Here is a 24951-nt window from a genome sequence, read left to right as displayed (position 1 = left end):
TCAAACCACAAAAGCCATTATTTTCATCTTAATGCCTCCCTCACCTATGACCCAGAAAAATGAATTTTTGGTTGACAGAAGACTCTACAATAACAATGTAAAGATTTTTTATATGCTGCCAAAACATATTTTTGAGAAAAATACCAGTAGCAATGGGGTTTATGCTGTCATATTCTCTGAATGGGGAATGGAAAATATCACTAGCTGGAACCTCTGTTAGCGACCTGAAAGGAGGGCAGGAAAGAGCAGAAAAATAAAGAGTGGAAAATGACCCGATTTTGTCCTGTTTAATGTTAAAAAGCAAAAGTTTCCCTGTTGAGCAAAGACACTGCCTACAGCCTAGCTTTCCTTTCTGTGACACTGAACTTTGTCGAAGAGCAGGACGTAGACTGTTTTACCAGCTATCACCCTGGGGCTGAGGGAGGTTTGAGACTCTTCCTTGGGCTAGACGCCATGAAAACGTGTAAATGACACAGCCCCTGCTCAGGAGAGCTTACAATCTAAGAAAGCAAAATGACATACAGGAGTATGGAAAAATACAGCTAAACACAAACAAACTTTGTATACATATATATACAGTTACATTTATAAAGCTATTAAAATAGCACCACTATTTCTACCTGCCCCTCTGCCTAGCCATCATTACTTAGATGATTGCTTAATAGGGATCATAGGGGAAGTGGGTCTTTAGGAGAGATTTCAAGGAGAAGGTGGTGGCCTTATGAATCAGTTCAGGGAGAGCACTCCATGCATATGGGACAGCGTGGAAGATGTTATATTGAAAACTTAATATTGTGCAGAGCAGCATTTCTCCAGGTCAAAGGTTCAAGTGTTGTGTGCAAGATCCCTATTTCCTGAGACGGAGACAGTGTGGTTATGGGAGTAACATTTGGCCATTAAAAAGACAAGCGAAATCACTAACGTAGGACTACACTGAGGAGATGTTACTGGCCATGTATTCTCTGTGGCTGCCGGTTAGCACAGTAACTGTGAGGAGATGATATGGAAGGGTTTGGAAAAGAGTTGGATACAAAGAAGGAAAAAAAGGCAGGATGAAGGAGAGGAGACAAAAGGAAGAAATGTGGGGAATATTTTCAAATGTAGTCTTCTGTTTGAGTTCTTAATGTGTTTGCAATTTATTAACTAAATAACTAAAAAACATATAGAATAATTAATGTACATTTGACACCATAAAATAAACTGGACCATATGCCAACATTTACATTATGTTATTATCCTTCACTATGGAAAGGTGAGAAACAGGTTAAACAAGAGACAAAATGCTTCCCCTTACCCTTCTTCTTCCGTACTGAAGCTTGGAAATAGAAAGGGAATGAACTGTGAATCAATTCTGAAGGTAATTTTTATATGCTAAATCCTTGTCTGTCATTTTGAGCATAAACATTTTTCTTCCACCTAAGAAGTTCGTCTCTCCCTGCTAGCCTCTACTATGCATGTATCTATCAAACCACAGCAGATAAACAGCTTGGCAAAAGCACGGTTTATCAGGGTTTATACCTTAACTGTAAGAAATTGCTCCCCTGCAGATATTACGGATACACGTACAATTTTTTCTCTAACTTCTTTTTTAAAAAACAGTAATTGGGGCAACTTATTGATACCAGGGCTTTCAAGCTATGATAATAGGGCATTTTCAAATCTTTGCAGATTGAAGTGGAAAGGAATCATTAGCACACATTATCTGCCATATTTTGGATGAACTCATTTGAAAGAGAACAACTGAGATGGTGTGCTCAGTATTATGGAGAACAGAGTAGCTAAAAACATGTCAATAAACCCATAAGTAGAGTTCAGATCCAGGCAAAGGAAGTGGCTGTAAAGACTGCAAGATGGATAAATTTTTTTAAAAAACGACGTTGTTTAGCTTAGCTAGGAGAAATTACAAAAATATATACTTTAAGGGAAAACAAATGGGGAATTTCTATTTATCTTTTTCTTCTATTACATAACAAGGGACATTCAATAAAATTAAAAGGCATCACATTTAAAAGCAATAAAAAGGAAATACATTCGTACACAGCACATAATTAGCCTGTGGAATTCTTTGCCACGAGACATTATTGAGACCACGAGCTTCTTCAGTTCAGAAAAAAGATTACACATATATATTGATGAGAACATCCACAGTATTCATCTATATATACTTCCTATTTAGTTTGCACTTATATGCTATGAAACAAATGCTTATTGATTAGCTAGTTTAATGGATATAAAAATGTGGGTGTTCTCATAGTTCATACAGATGTCCAATATATACACATATACATATAAAGATATATAAATTATATATAAATACACACATACAATCTGTGTTTTATGTCAGAAGACAACTTTTAACTGATGATAGTGAGAACATTTTCTCTTTGTTCAGTTGTTGTGCAATTTAAGAATTCTTGTTCCTTCTGATAATAGCCCTTTTACAGGACAAATATTAAAATAGGTAGACCACAGATGTTATTTATAACAGTAATCATATTATTTGCTGGGATGGCAAATGTTCAGGGTATCACAGAACTCATGTTTACATTCTTGTTTAGGAAGAAGACAAATTTCTGCCATGCTCTAGTATTACTACAGCTTTATTAGGGGACATACACTTCTGGAACATGCTTCAGGACTATTCTTCAGAGTAGTAAAGTCTTGCCACTGTAATATTTGCCCCATCTGGATAAAGATACGGATGGCAAATGTGCTTAAAGATTCAAGTATGTCTCATGGCTGCTAGTCACAAGACTTGCAGTGGTTTCTGCTAGCTGATGAGAACAAATAGCAGATCAAGTACTATAACCTGAACAGGGGGATGAGAAAGCTAAAATATGATGGTCTTCATTGCAGAGACTTTACTATTAATAAGCTATTTTCCTCTAGAAAAGAGTGCTGCTTCTCTCTGCTTTAAGAACAGTATCTACTTACGTAAGACTGAAAAATAAGACAAATAGAAGAATACCCTCAGTTTGAAAGTGATTTGCAGAAGGGGATAAAGAAGGGGGAAAAATGCTACCTAAGTATTTCTGTCCCCTTGCGAAAGTTTGTTGATAAGCCTGCAAAGTTTTACAGCCTCTTAGCACTCCATGAAAGGAAAACAAATCAAAACACCCGAACCCAAAAAGTGGCTCCAGAAATATTTTGCATTTTAATCCTGGAAGAATAATTATGGAGCATTCACAAACTGTCGAAACCTTTAGTCAGGCTCCTAAACTTCCTGGCACAGAAAAATAAAATTTTCTGAGATCTGTTAGAGCTGAATAATCAGATTGTTTCATTTGTGTCTTCATTTGGTTGTTATACCATAGAGAAGACAATAACCATTTCAGCACTCCTTTGTTGGTCAGAACTCTCACTGAAGCTATGTGACTTGACTCACTAAAGGATGAATGGGTTCCGTCTGCCCCAGAAAACATTGACTTCCAGGGAAAAAAAAGTGGCCACAAGGCTTTGATTCCTTCCAGTTGGCCTTCATATAAGTCCAAGCCAGAAATAAAAATGATTACAAACTGTAAGTATTTAAATCAATGCAGGGCCACATGGAAAAATGGTTTTATTGTATGAGAGTCTATTAGTCTCCAATGAGGGACATAGTTTGGTTTTATACCCAATTATCACTTGCTAAACACACTGTTCTAGTGTAATAGCCATATATAAATACACACTGGGCTTTTCTCTTTGTATATATGGTCCATTCATAACACATCTATTAGTCTAGTTGCAGAAATTCTACTTTTGAATGACCTAACAGATTAAAACCAGGAAGAAAATAACTATTACCTTCCTCACTTCTACAGAATAAATCAAAATTCCCAAAGAATTATGCATATCTAGAACGTGGATGATCAAGCAAAGGAATCTACAATCACATTTCTTAAAATTAGCAAATAAAATACTGAATGCTCAATATTTTTTTATTACCAATAATGAGAAGAATTAAGTTTATATCATGCACAGAAGTCAAAGTGATATCATAATATGCACTTTTTCAGATCAGAGTCTAATGAAAATAAGTTGGAGTTGAAGCTGCTTTAACACTGTCAGCTTTTTAATAACAGCTTCTGGCAGCTTACCTTTATCCACTAATGAGAGGCCACAGAAATTTAAAATAAAACAATATTAGATGAAGTGAAAATTTAGAAAGCAAAGCTAACAAAGTATGATACGGCATTACTTTTTAGTAGATGTGCCAGACTTTGATGATGCATAAAATGTATCAACATTCTCTTGCGTAGCAGTAAAGGCACAAGTTTAAACAAAAATTATTCATGCAAATCATGCATATTTGAACTCTCCAAAGATGCAGCATTCTTGAAACCTTTTCTGTTCTATATACTGTACACAGTGCAGTTCTTTTTAGTTAATTTAACATATATACATATATATATTTTCTTCACATTTCTATTATGCCAGCATGCTTGTCAAAAAACACTTTCTTACCAAGCTCTTCAAGCTCTGAGGTCATTGACTTAGACCGCAAGGTCAGTGCAGTGGTTGGAGCTCGCTTAGGAGGTGGTGGGGCTTTGCATTAAACAGAAGGATATACAGTGTAAGTAAATACACATCTCTAAAACACTATATTCACATACACAATTTCATGTTTATTTAAAAGAATATGCTACATTAACTAAGGTAATAATAAATACATACATGTGGAGGAAAAAACCCTGAGATGCTTTTCATGTACTGACTTTCTATACTGTTTCTACTTTTAGCGTAGGTTGTTTGACACATCAGTAAGCTTTTATGTAACAGGATACATAGAAACATTTAAAGCTAAATAACTGTGCACTGCTATTTTTCAGTAGGAAAAAGACTTTCTAGAGAAAGTGCCTCACAGCCATTGTGCCCCTCCTTCTAAGAAATGTACATAGCTAAAAATCTCCTGGAGACCAGCCAACCTCTGCCAGATTAATTTCATCTTTGAAGAAACTGTTAAATCTGAGAACTACAAGAAAGAAGATTCAAATTTATCTTAATAGTTACAGTGACACTAGGGAAAACAGATGATCCTCAGAATAAATAAGACCTGAAAATATCAAGGCAATCATCTAGTACAGAGACTAAAATCCAGCAGGTGTTTCAGTATCCATATAATCCATATTCTTGGTGGTCAGAAAGGAGCGTAACATCAGAAAAGATTATGCCAATGTTGGTAGGAAAGTTGGAGATTTACAGTAAACAGAAACGGCTTGGGGACACCATGAAAAATTAAAGTTTCTGGAGTGTTTTGGTCAATACTATACATCAGGCTACACCATTTTGACAAAAGGTGACAAAGTAGTTTGAGGGCGAGAAAGAGTGATGGAGGAAAGAAGTAGACAATGTTCTTCCTGTGGTCTTCTATCACCAATATCCACTATGTCAGAGTCATCCTTTCCCTGTTAAGCTCCATCATCTTCTTACAGAGGCTTGAATGACAGTGTGTCACAAGAAAGCAAAAAAGTAGCTCAGGCTGAGTGCCAGATATGAGGCTGCGGAAGTACTGCACATATTAACTTCAGTCTGAGGTCTGCCCTTGCCCAACAAGAGAATTGACATCAAATCTGTGAGGGAAACTGCACAAAATACTGGATTGTTAAATGAGGCTGGGTGTCTGACACTGGCCTCTCCATAAAGGAGACTGATGGCAAGAAAATCCTTCCACACAACTCCTAAGGTAGAATGGCAATTGCCAGGTAACAAGAAAGGCTACCAACTTGCATCAAAAGGGGCCAAGATTCGAAAGTGAATGTTTTTGGCAAATGTCATGTTATCAACAGAAAGCTCTGGAAAAATGGCAGAGAACTGGGTTTGTTTTTATAGAGGCAACTTCCCTTTGGGCTGTATATAACAGCACTTCTATTTAAGGCCAATATGACATATCCCAAAAGGCAGAGGTGAAAGGTTTGTTTAAAATGTGTGACTAGTAATTCTATTGAGCTAAAAACAATGCAAGACCACGTTTGGACATTATTTACTTTAATATAGCCTTTTTTTCCCCCAAGGTGCTTTATTTTTTTTTAAAAAGCATTAGATGTCAAGAACACTCAGAGAGTAGACAGAAAGTTTTACTCATGGACAAAGAGGGAGCCCTCGGGTGTCAGCTTCCAGCCCGCTCTTGTGTTGAAGAGCCAGGCGGCTGTGAGTGACAATTCAAGAAACTGGTGGGAGGAAGAGGAATTTTCAAAAATGTGATGCTGCTGTAATGAACACTGCTTAGCAGCAGTAATCTTTTCTGCTTAATGGTAATTATGAAGGCCTAATGACTTCCCAGAGTAGCTTTTACCTGAGCAAACTCAGGGGTATCTAAGGTTAAGGATATAGTGCAAAATCAATTTTTTTTTTCCATCTTTTTTCTTTTTTTTTTGTGAAGTTTTGGTGGTGTTTTATTGGGTAGGTGGGTGGGAAACACATTGAAATTTTTAAGGGAGTAGCCTAATCTTTTGATATAGGTTAACCCATAATCTCCATTACAGTTAATGTAAAAAAAATCCTAGGCTTTTAAGCTGGAAAAAACCCTTTTTGTGTTTGTACCCAGACAATTCTTTCCCAAAGTCTTTGTGGCACATGATGCTATACTAACCTCTCTTGGAGTAACTGCTTTCTTGCTAGCAGCCAAGTGGCAGAAAAAGCAGCTGTGCATGTTTTCTACTTATGGGAGGAGGAGGGATTTTCCCTGGCTGGAACAACCCCTCTACTTTAAATTCAGACAGAGGAATTTTCCCATTAAAATGTACCTTTTTTCTAACAGAACTTTGGTCTAAACATATTGCTTACTTTTCTTATACTTACAGATGTCCTTCCTAAAATATGCGTTTTGCAAAATCGTAAGTTCCCAATGATTTCAAGAGGAGTCAAACTAACCTCATCTCAAGTATGTTTGGAGTTAATCCATAAAAGATAATCTGTTCTTTGTGCTTTTTCTTTCTCACTACTGCAAGAAATTTTACTACAAGATCTTCAAACATATGAATGTATAAAGATCCATAAAGATGAAATTTCATGGCAAGCATGACAAAATAATATTACCCTTTTTGTCACATATTAATGCATAAGTCAACAGAATTAAATTACTCTAAATTAAATAAGAGAAGAGTACTTCCAATTTTAAAAGTGAAATCTATAAAGCAGAATTTATAAAACAGTAACTTCATGTCCATATTCTGTTTTCTGTGGAGCAAGACCAAAAGGACTCTATGAGGAAAAGAGAAAAATGTACCTTTCTTTCTAGCTGTGTCATCTGGATCAAGATTCCTGGTTACTGTGACAACTTTAAGAACTAGGTGATTGCCCCCCTGTCGAATCATGTTCACCACCTGCCTGTGGCCAACTTTCACTACATTCTCATTATTAACCTGCAAAGAAAGAAAATAGTCTTTTAGATCAAAATGCAGAAAGCGTCTGTTCTTTCCGTTTTAAAAACAGAAGGTGGAAAGAATAGGAAGATACAGAATTTCTAATTACTGTCTTTTAATAAAAATACGTATTTAAGAAACAGCATATAGCTGACATGATACCAGGAAAACAAAGCTAGCTCTTCATGAAATATGCAACTAATTTCCTTATAATTACCAGTTAAAAAAAAAAAAAAGTTAATGAGTTCAACCAAATCTTTCCCTTTACATATTTTACTTCCAACAATTAGTGAGCTACAACTCTGCACTTCATACAGTAAAAATATTTTCTTAAATGATAGTCATTCTTCATGACTGCATTATCCACAAATGTTTATATGCATTTTGCGCATATGATGACATATTAAGAAGCTTTTCTTTTCAGATCATCCAGGGACAAAGATTTTCACTCCTGAAGCAAATTCTCATGTTCAAGAGACATTCTTTTACTATATATACTCTCCTCATTCCCCAGCATCTGATCTGATGTCCTGGAAGCAAAGGCAACAGGGCCATAGCAGTCCAAAAGAGTCTTCATGGAAAAAGAGGAGTTAACTATATGAAGCTCTGACCAGCTATTATGGTCAGTCCAATTAAACTTTAAACTGCACTGCAACGTTAAACTTTAAAATGGGTAATCCCGGGTAATTCCTAGTGCTACATCATGATTTTTGCTGTATACGTCTTTCCAGAATATTAATTAATAGACACAGAAGAAAGCATAGGCATAAAAACTGTAAATAAGCTTGGATAAAAGTAATTTATTTCTCTATTCAATCTATAAGAAGTCATTGAAAGTTATCTAAAACCTGAATGATAGCAGCATATAAGACTGAAGTGCTGCATGTGCTATTTGAACATAAAAGGTATTGAGGAATGGAATCAGGGAAGAAGAGATGCTGCCAGAATACATGCTGGGAATTTGATCTCTATCCAAAATTCAACTGACTCAGTTATATTTCACTGAGATCACTCAATGCCTTCCAAAATGAACAGTCATTTTCAAAGTAAGTGTTTTTAGCCTCCTCTATTTATTCTGACAGGCTGGGCATCTCACACTCTAAAGAATTTACAGTTTAGAGCAAAATCTCTCATTAAATATTATTGCCATTTAGCAGAACAACAAGCACAACCAGATCCACTCCAACTTGAAATTGTTTTTCCGTGGTACCAAAGGAAAATCTTGCCTCTTTTCAGCCTTTAGCTGAGACAAAATGCATTATGATGAAATAACATCTTGGTAAACCATATTTTTAATACAATGCTGCAGTCAGGAGTCTCAAAGTATGGTCCGTGTGCTATGTCTATAAGCTTGAGATGCTTTTTGAGATGCTTTTTAAGTTTCATATACAGTGACATAGGTGTAACACATGCTGAACATCCAGACCTGTTGAGCAGGCAAATATGAAGTTCTCTCATTCTGTAGGTGGAGAATATAAAAGAATATCGATCTGAATAGGACTGTTGATGTTTTGTTTTATTGTACAACTTCTTAGCATCTGGTATTTAATCCCAAGACATGGTATTTATTTAGCTGGACCAACGGCTTCTAAATTTAATCTGTCTAGAACATTTTTGCAGAGTTATCCATTTACTTCCAAATTCCTTCCAGTATTAAAACCTCAACCAGGTAATTCTTTTCCACAGCAGAAAAGTTCATGCAGTTAAGAACTACAGAATGCATCTACTGTGTCTTTACTGGAATTAAATTTTAGGGTTGGAAGCCAGTATGGATTAGAATATATACCCTAACGCTGTCAAAAAATAGAGACCTCCAAATAAATCAGAAGTTAATATTAATCAAACACATGTACACTTCACTAGTGTAAAGTGATAAATGTGTAAAATGATAAACAGCTTATGCAGCATACCATCTGTTCGCATCGTTATGTGCAATGATATTTAACATTTAGAGCAAGAGCAAATATATACGACACATTTTTTAAATCTGTCTCAGAAACAGAACCTGTAAATGACTGTTTATAGCAGCTTTGTTTAAAAGGCACAGTTACAAAAGCTGGTATCAAAAAGATTTATATTGCAAAAATAAAAATATTGATAGGAGATCTGAAGATTATTACAGAAATACTTGATAACAAAAGAATCATGAAATCAGCAGAGCAGTACCTCATCTTCACTATCTTTAGCACCTCAGTGGGTAAAACGGTAGCATTAACCTCGGAATTGTCAATAGCTTATAAGGAACTGGATTTCAGTGACAGATTCTCTGTTTCTTTTAACCTTCTTCAATATATAAGCCAAATGACTGTAGAAATGGTCATTAAACAGTAAGACACCAGGGTTCTAGCAGGTTTGTTTGGTAGTTTTAGTCTGATATTATTCAGCAAAACTTTTTCAGGTTGGAGTAATTTGATGAGACTCTCTCTCTCTGCTTCCACTTCAAGCTTTAGCAGTGGGGAGATGACTACCACATCTCATCTAGGCTTTGTAAACAACCTGAAGAAGGTAAACTTTTATAATCAGTAAGATAAATATGTATTGCACCTGTGACAATTCATTTAATAATCACATGTGTACTTGGTATTAAATGTGATCACATTCTTTGAAACATTAAAAAAATATTTTTGCTTTTAGCGGCAAAGTGTTTAGAAGGATGTTCTATAAACAGTCAAACCAGCAAAGTTGGTTTGCAGGCACAAATTTGTGACTCTCCCTCTTCATAGAATCACAGAATGGTTTGGGTTGGAAGGGACCTTAAAGATCATCTGGTTCCAACCCTTGCCACGGGCAGGGACACCTTCCACTAGACCAGGTTGCTCAAAGCCCTGTCCAACCTGCCCTTGAGCACTTCCAGGGTTGGGGCATCCACAACTTCTCTGGGCAACCTGTTCCAGTGCCTCACCACCCTCATGGTGAAGAATTTCTTCCTAATATCTAATCTAAATCTACCCTCTTTCAGCTTAAAGTCATTACTCCTTGTCCTAGCTCTACATGCCCTTGTAAAAAGTGAAATATTCCCTACCTGAAAGACCGTCCATACAAAAGATGATATATGAACATCCATGACATCAATAAATTTCTCCTGAACTTTGCAAAGAAAAAGATGTTCAGGCAGCCTTATAATCCTGATAACATCAGAGACAAGTGCACAGGACTGAGAATGACAACAGCTTATGAAATGGAAGAAGTTTAGAAAAGGATGTGATACGGTAGAAATTGGTTTACGGTGAATATGAATGGAAGGCACTGAAGTCATTTGACGGGTGATTTCAAAATCACTCTAGCTGGAAAGGGTACCATAATGGAAGGCATGAAGCCGGGAGCAAAGGAGGGAGGCAGAAGCAGGATTTAACATGAGATGATTGCTAAGAGCACAAAGGAGAGGAAGCAGGTATCTTCTCTCCTGGTCTATTTTTACAAAGACATTCTAGGTAATCTCAAAGGCAGCAAAGAGCTTAAATCTGATGCAGTAAGAGAGAGGACTACAGCAAGATGCAAGTCAGTGTAGCCACACAGATGCTGCCGAGAGGTATAGAAAATTGTAAATTGATTGCTTCACGTATAATTACATTCACACACTGCTAAATGATCACTATGCTGCCCACAGGGCAGCTGGTATTTACTTTAGAAGCAAGGTTAGAGATAGAATTACCTTGAAATGTGTTTCCTGAAGATTAAATTTACCCCTCCACCCCCCAAATAAATGTGTACTTCCATACCTTAAAGAAAATGAAAGCGTGTATTAATCTTTATAGTACTAATTCCCCACAGAAGCTAGTTGGGTGGGTCCCCAATCTTTTGCCACGCCCCACCACCAGGCAATGTTTGATTGCAAACAGACTTCACTGTGTAAATACATGCATTTAGTTTAGTTACATGGGCAGATTTAGGACAGGAAAGAGCAAATGCTATTGTTTAAAAATGTGGATTTTTTTGAAAAGACTGTGTTAATGAGTGTCCTAGAGATGCTGGGATAGATTTTATGAATATTGGGACAGGATGCATAAAAGCATTTTTTTCTGAAATGTATAACTAGGCAATGGGTTGAAAAATAAAATAAAATAAAATAAAATAAAATAAAATAAAATAAAATAAAATAAAATAAACTAAACCTGAACATTGTAGGATAGCAGATGCATGAGCTGGAACATACTCACCAGAGCAGCCTTCCCGTAGGAAGGTGCAAAAGAAAAAACACTACCAGAGAAAGAGATCTTTGCAGAGTTTGTTCTATTAATAAAAAAATCTTAATTTCTTCAAAGCATCATCCTAATCTTTTCATTATCTAAATATTCTCCCAATGGAAAAGGTAGTCAATCATTTTCAACAGTAATTAAGTAGGCAAAACTCAGCCATCCTGCTCAGAATGACCATTGGTGCAATAGTGAATAAATTCACCTTGCAGTTGTGAATACACATTCTGTCAAAGTTTCTCAGAAGCACTTCCTGTCCATTGAACTACTTGAAAAAACAACAAAACCCCAAACCCGTTACACACACTTACAAACCCCTGCCTACACACTTTTAAAAAATCCACCATTTTTTGTAAATACTTAACACACGCTAACTCAATTGCAATTTGTAACAGCAAAATAAATAGCATACAAGTATTTTTGTAGGATCAAGTTATAGTTTTGCATTTCAAGTAACTACACAGTTGCGCACGTAACACTGTCTAAGCATGTCACAAACCAGTATGAATTTCCCATCTGTGAAGTATTCTTATTCTGTAGACTAAAATATGAGACAAAGAAAGACACAGTGACCTAGACAATCTTTGGGAAGTTATTCGTTCACTCGTTATATCTGCAGTGCTAATCCAGGGGTCAGCTGCAAGACTCATTCACTGAAAACCAGCAACTGGTCGTGGTGTCTATGGTTGTACTGGCCTTAAACTCGTTGTGATGGGCTGGAGCAGTATTTAACACAAACTTAGACCATGTCCAAAATTTGCACTCTACAAGTATATTTAGGGTCAAAAATCCTATTATTTGCTTTATGTTAACCCCCCTAAACTAACTCTAAACGCTGAATGCTTTTACCAGTGCTTGCCTTCTGTTGTCAGTATTGTAATCCGGCATCATCCACAGGCACATGAACAGCACGAAGGTACATAGTCCACCTAGAAAGGTTTCTGCACAAAGCAAACTTTAACAAATTCTGTTGGCAGCATACTTTTCCCTGGGTATTACAGGAAAGGACTGAATGAATACATCTGCTGATAGAGTTTGGAGATCCAAATGAGGAGGTAAGGCAAAAAGGTCCAAATCCAAAACATGTTTTGGAGTTATATGGTATTTTATGTACTTATAAAATGCATTTAACCACAATTTCAAGACTCATTGTCTCAAAAAGCTGGCACATGAGTTTAATCTGTGTCTTAGATTGAAATAGACAGTAATAATATAATATATCAATGAGTCCCATAATGGAAATTAATTTATGAATTTGTATCTGTATACCCAATTATTCACATCATACCATGGAAGCTTAAATAGACAAAAGCAATGGCTTCACCCCATTGGGCCTCAACTATTCATTTATTTGAACAGGTCCTGAAACAGGCCTTGAACAGTCTCTGGAAAATTCCTGAAAACTTACTAATAGAAATAGGAAGTTAGTTTACATTCTGATCTCCAACACAAACATCTCTGATTGTTATTAGCATTTGACCATATCCCATTTAATGTCATTTATTGTAAAAGATGCTTCAGAGACTTCATGGTCTCTGTTAACCTAAAAGGCACCATTAAAAAAACCCAACAAAAAGCTTCACAGAACCAGGGATACAAGCATGCAGAAACTTCAGCTGAAATCTTGCATTAGTAAATTTTTAATAGTAAACCCCTTGCTCATAGATTTGCCTGGATTGGTGGCCTTAACGCATGGGAGGCTGTAAAGAAGATGAAACTGGTGAGCAGGGAATTGGACTAGGTCATCTCCAGAGATGACTTCCCACCTCAACAATTCTGTGATTCTGTGGGGTTTCTTCAAAAGAAGAAGTATCATAAGGAAGTACCGACAGCCTTTCAGAAAAAGACGTCCATATGAATTACAGGGCAAGTATCAAAATCATTAGTAGCGTTGCCACAGAATGAATTTCTTTGCATAAGCTCAAACATTATGGTAAACAAACAAGATATAAAATATCTAAAGGAAAACACCCTGTGGAGATACTATGTCTTGAGGTTTTAGATTTCATCCTGTCACCACGCTCCCCCTTGTTTGCATAGGGGGAATATTGTGCCTTTTCCCTTGCAGCTCCCATGGCAAGGGAAGGTGTACTGCCTGGTTCTTGCTCCCAGCAAGGGTAGTAGGGCATGCTGAAGCGCAGTCTCCCTGGTGAAACCCAGGATCTGCAGGGCTGCTCCAGCCAGGCGGCAGACTTTTCCTTCAATAGCTTTAGCAGTGGCAAAACTGTCGTCTTCTGAGCTGCAGCGTGAATCCGGTCTCTGCCTAGAGATAGCTGAGCCACACTGTTGAGGAAGGCTTTAGCTTGCATCTCTTCACCCCCTTGAGTAGCACCAGTACTGCAAATCTTCAGCTGCACTTAGGAACGTCTATTTCTGATAGAAGCATTGGAATGAAGAGGCATCTCAGATCATAAACTCCAGACTCCTTTGTTGTCATGGCAACTGCATCACATAATTTGTTTCTTAACATTTATCCAAGCTCCATCTTGGAACTTCCTAGATTTCTTGTCCCTGTTATTCCTGTTAGGCTTGGAACCTCTGAAAAGGACCTTTTTTTTTTCTAATGTCCATCCTAGGTGTGACGGGTTTATCTTAATCCTTTTTTCTTCTGCCAATCTGCCAGTAGCCTAAATAGCTATTTTTCCCCTACTTACCGTGCATTCTACTAGCAGATCAGGTGGGAGTAACGTCCTGTCTCGGCTAAACAAGCATTGTAATAATCTATTACGACAAAGAGTCTAAAACTCGAATGGAGCACAACAGCTGTCCGGCACTTCAAAGCCAGCTTTTAATTTTTTTTTTTTTTAAATGTATCTAACTTCAGTCAAAATAGCTTATAAAGACGGTCATATGTATTTCACCTGTATTTCACCTTACCAACACTGCACCCATGTTAGTGTCTCACCTCTCAAGAGAAACGCACAACTCATTTTCTTCTAATAACCTAGATGCAAGTGGGGAATGTCTGCACTACCCCCTTTCTCACAGTCGTTGACCTGGAGCATAGACATTTTTGAGTATCTGAGAGAGTTACTTACACACAGCCGGTGGAAAATATTTGGGATTTTAAGTTCAGCAACAAAATATTTGATCCGAATGTTGGTTAAAATCTGTAAAAGCCCTGACCTTTTTCCACAAGAGTCAAGTTGTGAATTTTGCTCAAGTGACCACATACACATGTATGCAAACAAAGACAGCATAACAAGAAAAAAAAGAAGAATATTTTAATGGAACTTCCCTTATCCCCAGCTTACTTCAATTAAGGGCATTCAATAATACTCCAGCCTTACTAGAAAAAATAAGCAATGGAATAATATATCAAAATGGTTTCTCAATAACATCTTATTTTTTCTCATTACAAACATTGCCAAGTAACACAAAGAACAGTATTGTTTCTGTACAGAACTCAGTGGTTACGTTCAAGGTCAAAGTTGAAAGAATACACTATAAGAAAAGCAGCAGATTTGAAGGTTGCTGTTTACCTCTTCCCCATGCCATGGCTTAAAAGGTGGAACCATGTTAAACTAGCATTTTAATCTAAAATTTTGCATTTTGCGTACCTATACCTAATCTGAATGCTGTTGAAAGTAACTACTGTCCTCATGAGATACCTTATACAGAACATTTAAACATCACTCAATTACTTGGACCCATTCCTATTAAAAATAATTGTCTCCATTAATCAGTACCTGTTACTATTTTGAATCATTTGGTTTAAGTCACATTTCTTAGGAGAGGTTCAATTAACTTTATTGCAGTTGATTGAACTGCAGTGTACTGCAATCAATTAAATTACACTTAGGATGAATTTGTCCAATGGCTTTCAGGTGCAAAAGGTGGCAGTTTTTCATGTCCTAACTTCTCTTCGGGAAAAAAATCAAGTGAATTGTGCACATCTGTTTTGCTCTCTCACACACACACCTGAAAAGGTTTCCACTTCTGAGGAATCTTCAGAATAGTATTACTCCTAACTGGTATATGTTGATACAAGGCAGTATGAGGTTGTGACCTACACTTGATATGATGAACTAAAGATGTGCAGTGGTTGTCTGGGCAGGTCTCTGACCAGTGCTCAATGTCTGCACACTCAGAGTAGTTATCAGACAGGAGGTTTGCACCTGGAACAAGCTTTAGTGGTCCACAGCTAGAGTCTGGGCACAGTTTGGTCCATAGCTAAGAAGGGAGTCTGGGCACAGTTTAAGATTTCATCTCCTTTCTCTACCAAATCTTTCTCCTCTTCCCTCCCCTTGGCCTGATAACTCAGGAGTGTGCCAGAGCCAAATATGTCGTCTGGCTGGTTCACAATGATCCTTAGGAGGGGAATGACCTAATTTAATCACGGAGGTTGGATTTGGCATTCACCTCACCCCTTGCCCTAGTTTTGTCAGCATTGTATTTATTTGCTACTCCTTTTGTCTTTTCAGCATGTACTTATTTTGTATATGTGAGTTCCATTAGTACCTGATAGTTCATCCACTTTCTTTTATGTTTGCTTCTTTTTGCCTTAAAATAAACTCCATGAAGATAAGCTGATAATTAATTTTTATTTTTCAAATGCCAATGCTTTAAAAAAATATGTTCTAATTTAAAATTCAGTAAAATTAAAATGAAGTTTGAAGTGCAACAGAGAGTATCTTAACATTCATTTCATGAACATGCCTCAGATTTAATTTGTTCTCAGATACTATTATAGCCTATAAATTATGATACACAGCTAGCACCAAAAATAGGGTACCAAAAATAGCAAACTAGAGGTCACCCATATACTAATGAAACATCTCTAGCATATCTGCCCTTTACAGATGAAAGCATGCACAAAAATCTAAAACTGCTTAACCATTGCAACCGGAGCTGCTTTCACCTCATTTCTCTGACATACCCATAGTCATCCACCTCTGCTGGGGTTTGTTCTGAGCAAACTGTTTTTTTCACCTAAAGAAAATACATGCAACCCAAGCTGCACATTGAAGCAGTGGTTCTGCAGTGGAAAAGCAAGTTTGTCAGAGTCTTATGCCTCTACTCTCCTCTGTTGACCACTCACCCCCATACTAGTTTGCCACTCTCTCAGCAGTTACTAATGCTTTGTGAGGCTCTTCTGTAAGCTGACTCCAGAGGGGAAAATAATAAAAAAAAAGGAGAATAATTATAATCTGGATCATTTAAGTGTAATGGTTAACACTGCATGGTTTCACAAATTATTGTTGTGATCTGACTGCCAGGCCAGCACAGTGAGCGGAACGGTCGTCCGTTCAGTTGGCAAGTTGTGGACAAGCATCCTTTTGGCAGTACTGTGCTAGCGTATACCCCTGCTGCACCCCTCAGCTCTTCTGGGACAACTCTTTGCAGGGCAGCGTGAAGAACAGGGTCCATTTTGGACAGACTGCATTCCTAACCCAGGCCTGGTGCAGCAAGTGCAGCTGAGCGGGTGTGTGGGGACAGGAATGAAGAGCAGAGGAAGCTGAAGCCGGCGTTACTGCTACAAGTGCTCGTGCAATTACGTCCTGGGAACAGCACTCATCTGCCACACTCTGACCTTTGAAGTGATTAAATGCTTCAGACCCCAATTAAACAATTCCCAACGTAACACTTTATGGAAACATGAGGCTATGTTCAACCCTAGAAATATATCCTTTTTAAAAATCAGGAGTACAGCAGTATTATGCAAGCACTGAGAAGACAACGGATCCTTATTTGAATTCTGAATGAACCACTTGATAAGTATTTACAATAGGTAGAAGATAGCAGGCTGAGCACTTCTATTTTTAAAACTGTACATACCTACATTAGAGGCCATTAGGCAGAGAATTCTAAAATATGTATCAAAATATAGATCTCTTTATGAGTATTAATAATGCAGCCCAATATTCTTTTTCATTAGCTAAGCACACATTGGTCAGTCAACACAATTTAAAATGAAACATTATTCATGTAATGTAAACTGGTTGGTTATGTACGTTTCAATGGCTTTCAGCTAAAACCTTTACAGAGATTACACAGATATATTGACAGAATGTGTTGTCATCAAATACAGATAATCTATATTTCCTCCTCCCACATGTAGTCACTTTCCAGAAAATGCATCTTCACTAGGAACACTAAAAAAAATGTATTGCTCATGTATTTCTCTTTATGTAGGAAAGCCTAATCTTACAGTACATAGAGATAATTCTTAAAGTTGCGTTAGTTTTAACTACACGGCCTTAAACTTGGAATCACTTATAAGGTTTTTTTTTGGAGGCCATGTATCATGTTGTCAAAACTCACAGAATAGTTAGGTTAGGATGTATATGATGGCATTTGCTATACAAACCTAGAAGAAAATGTAATAAAACATCTATGTCTTTCGAGCAAGACTTGTTGGCAATTATTTTGTTCTTCAGGGATACACGCTGCGAGGAAGTAAGAGCTACATAAGAGAGCTTTAAACAGGTAACACAAATGTAAGCCAATATTCCTTATTCAGGCATGCAATACGTTCACTATCTTCATGGAAGAGCACAAACAGGACTGCTTCCAGAAACAGAAACCTGCACAGGAACAGCTCCAGCTCGATTTTTCAACCACATAGACTGTGCCTCGTTGTAAAGCGCATTCTACTTGACGTCTGTCTTCAGTGGTTAATGTTGAGAAGGCGTGTGGTTTTCTGTTTTAATACCTCTTAATACATCACTATCTATATGGACAGGTGTTTTAATTTGCCACCCACCAGACCCATCAAGCCTGTGGGCAGGCCCAAGTTTTGCACCGTTTACTGTTCTAAGATCATTGGATCATTTGGCTGTTGTTTGCCCCGTAGAGCCGTGCAGCTGACCTGTACTACAGAAAGGCATCCTTTGATTCAACAAAGTCCTGATCTGATTAACTTTATGCTCATTAACTTCAACAGTACTACTGACTAAAGAACTGGTAAACAGTTTATGCCTGCGGACCATTTTGCCATGGCTATGCCTGAGAACAGGAGTGAATGAAGACTGAAGTCTGGCCCTAAGAAATGCTTAACCACATACAGAATAATCAAACTCACATAAAAATGTTTTCTGTATTAGATTAAAGAAATATGCGTCAGTTGAGTCATGACCTTGGTGATGTTAGGAGTGTCCCACCCTAATTTAGAAAATTACTAATTGCACTAACCATAGTGCAGTTTTTTATTAACTGTCAAAAGAATGTGCATGCTTTATGCAAGACTTCTGAAACTGAAAATAAAAACCAAAAGAGCTATCAATCATAGAGTCATAACACACTATAGCTACGAACATGGAAATGTTTAGTTTAAAATAACCAACCAAACTAAATTACACATATCTATAAGCAAAGAATTGGAATTACTAAGGCAAATAAAAAAAAAAAATCCACTCCAGTTGTAGCAGCTTGTTTGCAGAAAGAGATGGTCCTCCATCCCAGATTAATGGCTCCTGGAACTCTTAACTATCCGGTGTAAAACTCAACTACCCAAATTTGCTTGCTTAGAAAGTATTACTTGCACGGCAGATACAGTTTGTTCTAACTGCTTCCCAACTATTTATATTCAACCTAGTCTTGATAATTTTGGTTCTTTGTTTAAGAAGACTAGATAGAATTCCATTATTTTGTTTCAAAGTTATTCTTTCTTCAATACTGCATCAGACTTGCACTACAATCCCAATTCAGCCTGACACTCACCATGTGACCTTTAAACCTGTGCTTTGGTTCAACAGCCTCAAAAAGGGGAAAATAACTAATACGCTGTAACATAGCTAACCAACCATCAACCACTAAGGCCCAATCAATGGAGGTGAAAAGCTCTAACAGATTGGATTAGGAAGCACAACACATTATCAAAAACAATAACGGACAATCCTCTAGTACCTACTTTTGCTGGAGTGTCAGAATTCACCAGATGCATGCACAAGGACAACAACAAAAATCCTACTCATCGTGCTTTGTAAAAGAACATCAGAAGGTATACCCGTAATTATAACGTAAAATAGACACTAGCCACAAATACATAGTGTTACACATCAACTCAACAAAAACTCAAAAGCAGCAAAAGACAACTTTTGCAGTTCTCTTTAAAGAAAACAAACTTGTTGTAAGAGCAACTTCATTAATTCATAATGAGCCTTTTTGTTACCACTTCAAAGAAGCAACGTTCTAATTTACTTACTATCCACACAAAATGACTTTTTATCATCTCAAGCAAGAGTGTAAGTGCAAAAAGCGTCTCTGTTAAGAAGGAATGATTTATTTTGGTTAGAGAACAAGCATCATAGAAGTACAACAGCAGACTCCTCAGAGCATTTTGTCATAGTGAATAAGAATCACCAACAAACCTTTCATTAAATTTGATTTTATTTGTAAATAGTTAGAAGTAAAAATCTATTTTTGTATGATCTGATGACTCACGGAGCACGAGGAAAATTTCTGGCCTTTAAAGCGGCTCCACCTAGCCTACACAGAACGCTAATCCTGAGGCAATATCCTTGCAGCAAAAGGCAAAACCAGTTGAGCAATGTTTTGCCTTATGCAAAACCCAAGTCTGTGGGTGCCTGCAGCGGCAATGAGATGATGCAGCCTGTCCTTTGGAAACATTTGATCCACAGTCAAATTCTGTATCAAAACAAGCTGGAAACACTTCTTTGGAAACAATTCTTTCCTTCTAGTGGCCAAAAGGAACCCAAACCTGCCCTCCTCTTTCTTTCAACACCTAAAGTTAGCAACAAAATTGCCTGCTTCACAAACAGAAGTCAGCTGTGCAATGTGTTGGATGAATCAGTGCTGTTACGCGCTGACATTTTAGGAACACACTGAATAGCTATACGACCACATAAAAATGTAGCAACTCTTCAGAAGCATGTTATTGAAATAAACATGGCACGAAACTGAACACAGATACTGAGGAGAGGGAGACAAATGAAGCACAAGTGAAGACAACATAACAGGGTTTTCACTTACAAAACAGCAGCCTCATTCGTGAAAACAGCAGCTTCATTCGTAAAAACAGTAAATTTGCAGACTTGTTATCCTGCCGCTTTTATTTTCTGTGCGTTAAAATTTAAAAAAACCTCAAACCCATAACATTCACAGATAGCAAAACCCCAGTAAGCTTGATTCTATGTTAAATCTTTTGGAATTTGAATTAAGTCTAAAGCAAGCCAGGAAAGATCAGAAAAGGAACTTAGGAAGTATGTACAACAAAAGAAGAATAGAAAGAGATGATGCTGCCATACACCAAAGGGCAGAAATGCTAGGTGCTTCCAAAAGTAAGGAAGAGAAGCTTGGACTTAAACATCAAATATTATGCAAATCCCTTATAATTTAAATTAACATGCTTTGTAACTAAGTGTTGTAGAATGGAATTTAAATGTCAACCAAGTTCTTATGCAAAGGTTTAAAACTTAAAGGCACTGTGGAAAGAGCCAATATTTTCCACAAAGTTATAATTGTCAAAAGCTGTGCCTAGGTGACTTGTGTACTACTCTTGAAAATGAGATGGACACCTTCAGTAAGACTTAGGAGCTCAAATTCCTAAAGTACTTAGCAACCTGCATCCCACTGCAAAGGAGATATAACTACGCAAGATGTTGCGATGACACCTGTGAACACTTGACGTGCCAAAGCTTAATCCTAAATCATCATCACCAGTGTAGGACCAGTCAAACCCTTGCTGCTGACAGCAATACAGATGGCAAGTTACGCACCGCAACCCGGCCACCTTCCTGAGCGCTGAACTCCCTGCTGGGCTACTAAATCCTGTTTGGCCAGCACCTGCAAGCGCACTCCCGCCAGACCCACTGAAGGGTTTGGGAATCAGCATGGGCCAAGGACCATTTCCAGGAGACATGATAGATGCAGCTGCCTTGCTTTGGAGGCTGATTCTAACTGTACGATACTGCATTGTTCCATGCCAGCAGCCACCCATGCCAGAAAACTTTTAATACTTTAATTTACTAGCATACATGAATTTTACATGCTAGAGATAAATCTGGGAAAAAGAGCTTGGCATTTTGCCAAACACTCACCAAGTAATCCCACTAGCAGTTACTGGATTCATTTCATAGCCATCAATAACAATTTCTTTAATGACATGTTTCTCACATGGCTTTGCAGTGTGATACACTCACATGTAGTCAGAACGGTGAGAAAGAGGTACACTCACAAGTCTAATGTATAAATTTTAGATGACTTTAAGGCAGTAACTGATTCTTTTTGAATGTCATCTTTGTTTATCCCAGCCTCTTAGCTCTTTGCTTAATTGCCCAAATTGCAGTAGCATCACAGCTGATTTCTCTCCAAATACCTTGACTACCTTGACCTAAATCAGTTTTGTCCCAGTTACTGACATTGACATGTCAGTCTGGCAATGATAGAAGGACAATTTCAGTGTATCCTAATATTCTTTTTATTGATTTCCAGGTGGTTTTTTTAGACTACAGGGAAGACAGGCATGAAAAATGTGATTTAGATCCCGCAGTCTGACCATGGTGACATGAAAGCTTCAGTTCTAGGAAACTTGCTGTAAAAAGTAACCTTAATGTGCGCTACTCACTCATACTAATGTGTGCCCCAAGTCCTGCACAGGCAGCACTGATGGAATTTCCCCAATCTGAGGCAGAATGTCTTCTGCCATTGGGTTTCATTATTGTACATTTCTCAGTCTTCATGGCATCTTCCTGCAGAATGCAAGCAATTCCTGATCCCTAACCAGAGCTCCTGAGAGCTTCCAAAATTAAAAATATTTTTAGACATTCTAAATATATGCTGTCTGAAATAGTTAAGTGATCAATTGTTAATAAGCTATAGTTTCTTTCACCGACATATACAATATACGCTTATCAATACGAATACCTTTCTTACTGAAGAAGCACAATTTTGTCCAGAGGAATGGAGAAAAATGTAGGTGACCATTTGACAATGTATAGACCTACTAGAAATAACTCCATTAATAGCCATGGGAACACTAAAAACTGTGGTGTTTAGAGGCAGCAATTTAAAAATAAATAAATAATAAATAAATCAATCAGACAAAATATGCCATTAATTAATCCTTAATGTTCCCTGGGTGGTGAAGAGCAGCTATAATCTGATACAACCTTTACTTACTCCATCAAATGGCTAATCTTGGTATAACAGGCATGGGCTACACAAAAATAACACAAAATGACAATGGACTGGGAAAATAATTCAGTCTTCTCAACATATTGACTCTGATTTTAGCATTGTCTCAACAGAAAGCTTTAAAGCAATTTTGCTCACGTTTACATGGCAGTTCTTTCTCAGTGTTCTTGCTTGGAAGGAAAGAGTCAGAAATGTTATGCTCCTGGAAAGACTGAATCTCATTATTTAATTCAGAAATTGACTTTATCCAAATCTGGAAAAACTAAGTTGTAAAATTCACCCGTTTTGTTTGTCAAAGTCAGGGCAAATATTGAGGCTTTCCTGAATTCCTGTGCTATCCCTATGGGCTTGATGGCTATCTCTTTGGGAACCCCTGCAACTCCTGTTTAACGCAGTAATGCTCCTGTGCATCCTTCCCATGTACCGTTCTATCCACACTGAATGTCCCTATTCCTCTCCTTTTGATCTTAAGACACTGAAGGGCACTTCATCCTTTACCTCATTACAATTTATTCTGAGGACATGTCTAGGACACAGAGAGAGAACGATTCCCAAGGTGTGTGAGAGAATGCTGCATTAGAAGCACCTGAGCAATCTGGCATACCTCAATGATGCAGCGTGACGCCATGCAGAGACGTGAGCTTGGATCCTGGAAGAAATGCAGTCATACCAGCAGCATGGTGCTGCCCTCAGGCTAATTAGCACCGCATCAACACGTTTTTGTCACTTCTGTTTTCGGAGCTAGCACATTCAATGCCAGCTCAAGGCTCTTTCTACCACAGGCCATGCACAGTGTTAATGTGTCCACCCACACTGGTAACATTAAATATACAGGGACAACGGTCAGGGATAACATATGGAGATCGCTGTTGAAGGTGCTAAGTGTAGTTTTCAAAATTTAATCAAAATCAATATGATTTTGTACACTAATGACTACAGTATTCTCAGAACATAAGGGATTAATGAGCTAAGGCATTCAGTAGTTATCCCTCAGCAGCTGAAAGGTACATATAAATGTGATTATGTGGCTGTAAAGATTTCACCTCTTACTTGCTCAGAATTCTGATTTTGCAGCGAGAGGAAGAAGGGTTAACCCTGTCATTTTGTGACCAGGTTTTTCCTTGACTTTTGAGAAAAGACATTTACACTATTGATACTCTATAGAGGCACTGACTCCTCACTACTCCTTGTATCTCAAACTGCTCAGAAAGAAAGCAAGCTACCAAAATCAGCTCTGACTCTTTCCCAGTGTACTCATATTTTCAGAAATGAAGTCAAAGATATCATTAGACATGCAGTTCCTAGTCATTAATGGGGTAAAAGTACTTTTTTCCCCCATGCAATCAGCATTTTAGAGTTAAAAGAGACTTTAAGTAAGATAGTAAATCGGGAAAGAGACATCCCATTTAGCTAGCAAATGCAAACTTAGCTGTTTTCTGGTATATAAGCTGTAATTTTGGTTTTTTTCTGCAATAAACTGTAATACAGATGGAACTTTATAATGTCATTTTATGTACATGGTATCTACTTCATCTTAGCTTAGTATTTTTCTGTTTTGTCCATGTTCTTTAGACTGTTACAATGTTTTAGACATATGTCCTTGCTAAGTGATAAACTTCTGTGTGAAAAACTAAGAATTTGAATTTATTTGCTTCTTACATTGCTATTATTTAGAGTGCTCACTTCTCTTTTTGTTAAATAATATGGCTGTATCAGGTTGATACATGGTTGGACTTGATGATCTTACAGGTCTTTTCCAACCTTAGTGATTTTGTGATTGCACATACAGTCAGTTTTCCATAGTGGCATTAGCAAATAATTTTTAAGAAGTCACACTTGGATTATGGAGTAATTCTTTACTGCAACAACAACAAAAAAAACCACCCTAAAGGCCAGGGACTTCCAATCATTCTTGAAGATGACTTTCAGGTTAAGAGGTCACTGTAAGGAGAAAGAGACTGCTGAGATGTCTTAATGAGCTGAGGTACTGTGTTCATATGAGAAAGATCCTGAATAAATACTTTCCTGGCTAGCTTTATTTTCAAAGAGAAAAGAAGAGAGCGTATCACAGAGTATTACTCAGAGATTGAGGATATGTGAGAAAATAACAAAAACTCTCTGGAAAGTTGTCCTGTGTCTATGGAATAAAGAGGACTTCCATATGTAGGAAATTGTGTGGATGCAGGAACTCCAAAAACAGACATTCACTTTGGTTATAGATCAAAGACATAGAAAACATGATGCAGCCTCCTCAAAGCATCAGGTTCTCAATTTACCTTCTAATATCTTTCCAACATTGCTCCCAAAGAAATGATTAT

The 24951-nt window shown here is 37.5% G+C and overlaps 1 protein-coding gene across 2 annotated transcripts in view; it reads right to left on the bottom strand.

Moving 5' to 3' along the window:
• Nucleotides 1-24951, bottom strand: part of SHANK2 (SH3 and multiple ankyrin repeat domains 2) — a 319438-nt gene that overhangs the window by 32563 nt on the left and 261924 nt on the right. For both annotated transcript variants that reach the window (XM_059825852.1, XM_059825853.1), the window contains 4 exons: nt 7208-7343; nt 4447-4527; nt 4080-4088; nt 1295-1315 (listed from right to left, as the gene is read on the bottom strand). In XM_059825852.1, the coding sequence (XP_059681835.1) occupies nt 1295-1315; nt 4080-4088; nt 4447-4527; nt 7208-7343 (247 nt within the window). The remainder of the gene's footprint in view (nt 1-1294; nt 1316-4079; nt 4089-4446; nt 4528-7207; nt 7344-24951) is intronic.

Source organism: Gavia stellata, chromosome 17, assembly GCF_030936135.1.
Source record: "Gavia stellata isolate bGavSte3 chromosome 17, bGavSte3.hap2, whole genome shotgun sequence".
Classification (NCBI taxonomy): Eukaryota; Metazoa; Chordata; class Aves; order Gaviiformes; family Gaviidae; genus Gavia; species Gavia stellata.
This window is presented reverse-complemented; position numbering and strand designations above follow the sequence as displayed.